The 2,767-nt window shown below is 56.5% G+C and overlaps 1 protein-coding gene across 1 annotated transcript in view; it reads right to left on the reverse strand.

Annotated features, from left to right (window-relative positions):
• LOC104493070 (116 kDa U5 small nuclear ribonucleoprotein component-like) overlaps nucleotides 1–2,481 on the reverse strand; it is a gene marked incomplete at its 5' end in the record, with an annotated part of 6,907 nt that extends 4,426 nt beyond the window's left edge. Inside the window, 4 exons of the mRNA XM_010135692.1 lie at nucleotides 257–344; nucleotides 800–926; nucleotides 1,217–1,303; nucleotides 2,399–2,481. Coding sequence (XP_010133994.1) covers nucleotides 257–344; nucleotides 800–926; nucleotides 1,217–1,303; nucleotides 2,399–2,481 — 385 coding nt within the window. The remainder of the gene's footprint in view (nucleotides 1–256; nucleotides 345–799; nucleotides 927–1,216; nucleotides 1,304–2,398) is intronic.
• Between the last annotated feature and the right edge of the window lie 286 nt (nucleotides 2,482–2,767).

The raw sequence follows: 2,767 nt of genomic DNA on the forward strand, positions 1-2,767 counted from the left end.
TAGGAGCAGATGTGAGGCCGGGGCCAGCCAGCGCGCCGCTATCGGGCCCTGGTTTGTCATCAGACGGTGAGCACCGGCGCCTGCTGGCATCAGCAGCCAGAAAAAAGGGAGAGGTTCTGTGTTCTCCCTCAACTCCCCAGAGCTGTCCCCAGCTGTGCTGTGAGGAGGGAACCGCACCAGCCGCATCGCCTGAACGCGCAGGAACGGAAGAGTTGAACCGTTTTATCAGCTCCATTTCTGACTGGGTCCTACTTACACTCATCACAGAGCGGCCCCTCCCTGGTTCCCCACTGAAATCCCTGCACAATGCTGTCCTTCACGGAGCCCAGCAGCGACTTGTCGACCTACAGACAGACAGACAGACAGACTGCTTCAGAGACCAATGCTGCATCATGAAGCAGGACCACGCAGACCCCAGGGCTTAAAAGCCAGTTCCTGGAAGAGCAGCAGTGTGCCCCAAGACCCCACAGTCCATCCCTCCCTCTCTCAGCGCAGCAGCATCCCCCCAGAGTCTGGCACCTAAGGCTAGAAATCACGAGTCCGTGTTTCAGCAGTCTGAGAGTCGGGCCGATTAGCTGCCAGTTTTGAGGATATCGGCCCAAACAGCAAGGCCTGAAAAATAACAGGCGATTTGCAGGCCAGCGAAGGCGTGTGGTGAACGTCCAGCAGACCTGGGGTCTGGCAAACCACGGAGCGCTCCAACAGCATCAGGACCTCGCTGCAGGGTCCGGGGGCAGCGGTCACCTCTTAACACCACGGGACACTGGAACGTAACCACCTCCCAGCCTGTGCTCCTCACCTCCGAGGGCAGCGTATCGTCTACCAGGATGTTTGGGCCGGTGGCGTCTGGCCCGAAGGCCCAGATGGAACGGGCAGCCAGCAAATCCCAGTCGTATTTGGTCTGGAAGAATTCACCCAGCTTCTTCCTGGGAGAAGAAGGAGGAGAGAAGCTTTAGGAAACAAGTATCTGACCTGCACTAACCATGTACTTATCACCCTGCTCTCTTCAGGATTAAAAAGCTCCAGCTTTTTACCTGGAGCACCGCATCTGCTGGGGAGGGCAGCTCCCAGGCCAGCTGGTGGCACTGCTGGACCCAGCAGCCCTGTCTGGAGGCTGCTGGCTGATCCTGGCACCTCGCAGATCCCAGCAGCCCCTTTACCACTGCCCAGTTATTTGCCTCTAGAAGGATTCCTGCTCTCCCCAGATCGGTCATACCTGTTCCACGTTATCTGGACCACTTCATTTTCAATGTCCTCTGCGAGTCCCTTCTCCAGAGGCTCCGCAATCATCGTGATCTTGTTCCTGAGAATGAACAGAGACGGCTGCAATTAGTCTGGGGGATGACGGGAATGGGAGTAATTGGCAGGACTGCAGGGACCGCATGCTGCCTCCAACCCAGCTGGGGAGATGAAGCCATCCGTGTCCTTTGCTGTTACTGTCTGGCTTGTAAAGACAGCCCAGGTGCCTCCCAACTGCTCTCCAGATACTGCTCAGCTCCAGAAGCAGGTTGCTAAGGGACAGCAGGGCTCCATCCCTCCTGCCCGATGTCCAGCACCCACCCAGGCTGCAGAAAGAAGCCTGTGGGCCAGGCGACACTTGCTGCATCCCACACGTGGGGTGTTGCCCTGGAGAAGGCCACCGAGGCGAGGACCTGCCCCCAGAGCAGGCAACTCCCTGTGCCCAGTGACTGACCTGAGACTGGAACCTTTCTGTTCCCCCAAGTAGAGCTGCTGACCCCGGAGAGAGTACAGCGGAATAAAGGATGGCAAGAAGAACCGAAACCACACAGAACAGAGGAAAGCTGTCATCAGAGTGTGACACACCACGGATTCCCTGAGAATTCTGCCATTACAATGACCTGTGCTCCTCGGTTTTATCCCTCCTGCCTCCAACCCCTCGCAGATCCCATAACCCATTGCTAGGGGAGGAGGAGGAGACCAGGCTGTGAGGCTCCAGGACACCACCAGAAAGGAAAAAACCCAGTTCAAGATTAAAACCGGTAACAGAAGACAAAGCTTTTGCCAAGGAAACACGTGGGGAGTTACTGCAGGCAGCACTGGGCTCCCTAGCACCCACTCCTGGCTCCCACTACATCCCCTGCCCTTGGGAACACCAAAGAACTGCCGGGGAGGAGTGAGGTTCAACTCAAAGAAAGGACGATGGGGGGCTGCCTTTAATCCCACCATCCTGAGAGCTCCTACAAGCACAGAAACATCCCTGGGACCGAAGCGTGTTATGGGGGCAATCAGCAGAGCTGCTGCAAGGGCAGCTGCCAGCTCAGGCACCCACCACGTGTCTGGACAACAGCCCCCAAGAACAGACTCCGTGGGGGGGATGAAGCCCAGGGAACCCCCCACCGGCCCGGCCCCAAGGCCCAGCTCACCCACGGGCTCTTACTTCTTGTTGGGTGTCTCAGCAAAGCACTTCAGGGAGGACGTTTCCACCACTGTCTCGCAGAACGTCACGACTGGATCAGCGACCTGGAGGAACAACAGGTGTTTAGCGATTTCAAAGACGTTTTGGGTTTGAAAATCTGTTTGAAACCTTTGAACGCCTCCGAGAAAAAGCTGGTTCATCTGCCAGCGTTTAAATCAGCTTTGTGTGTGAACCCCCGCGGCCTGCACAGGCAGCTGGATGAATTCCTTCACTCAGACAAAGGGGAACATTTAAACCTAATTCCAGGTATGAAAAGTCCTGCTGAGTTTATTTGATACCAGCCAGGCAACGGCTGCAGTACAGGAAAAGGCTGGAACACAGAACCATGAA

Source organism: Buceros rhinoceros, unplaced genomic scaffold (genome assembly GCF_000710305.1).
Source record: "Buceros rhinoceros silvestris isolate BGI_N320 unplaced genomic scaffold, ASM71030v1 scaffold35724, whole genome shotgun sequence".
Taxonomy (NCBI): Eukaryota; Metazoa; Chordata; class Aves; order Bucerotiformes; family Bucerotidae; genus Buceros; species Buceros rhinoceros.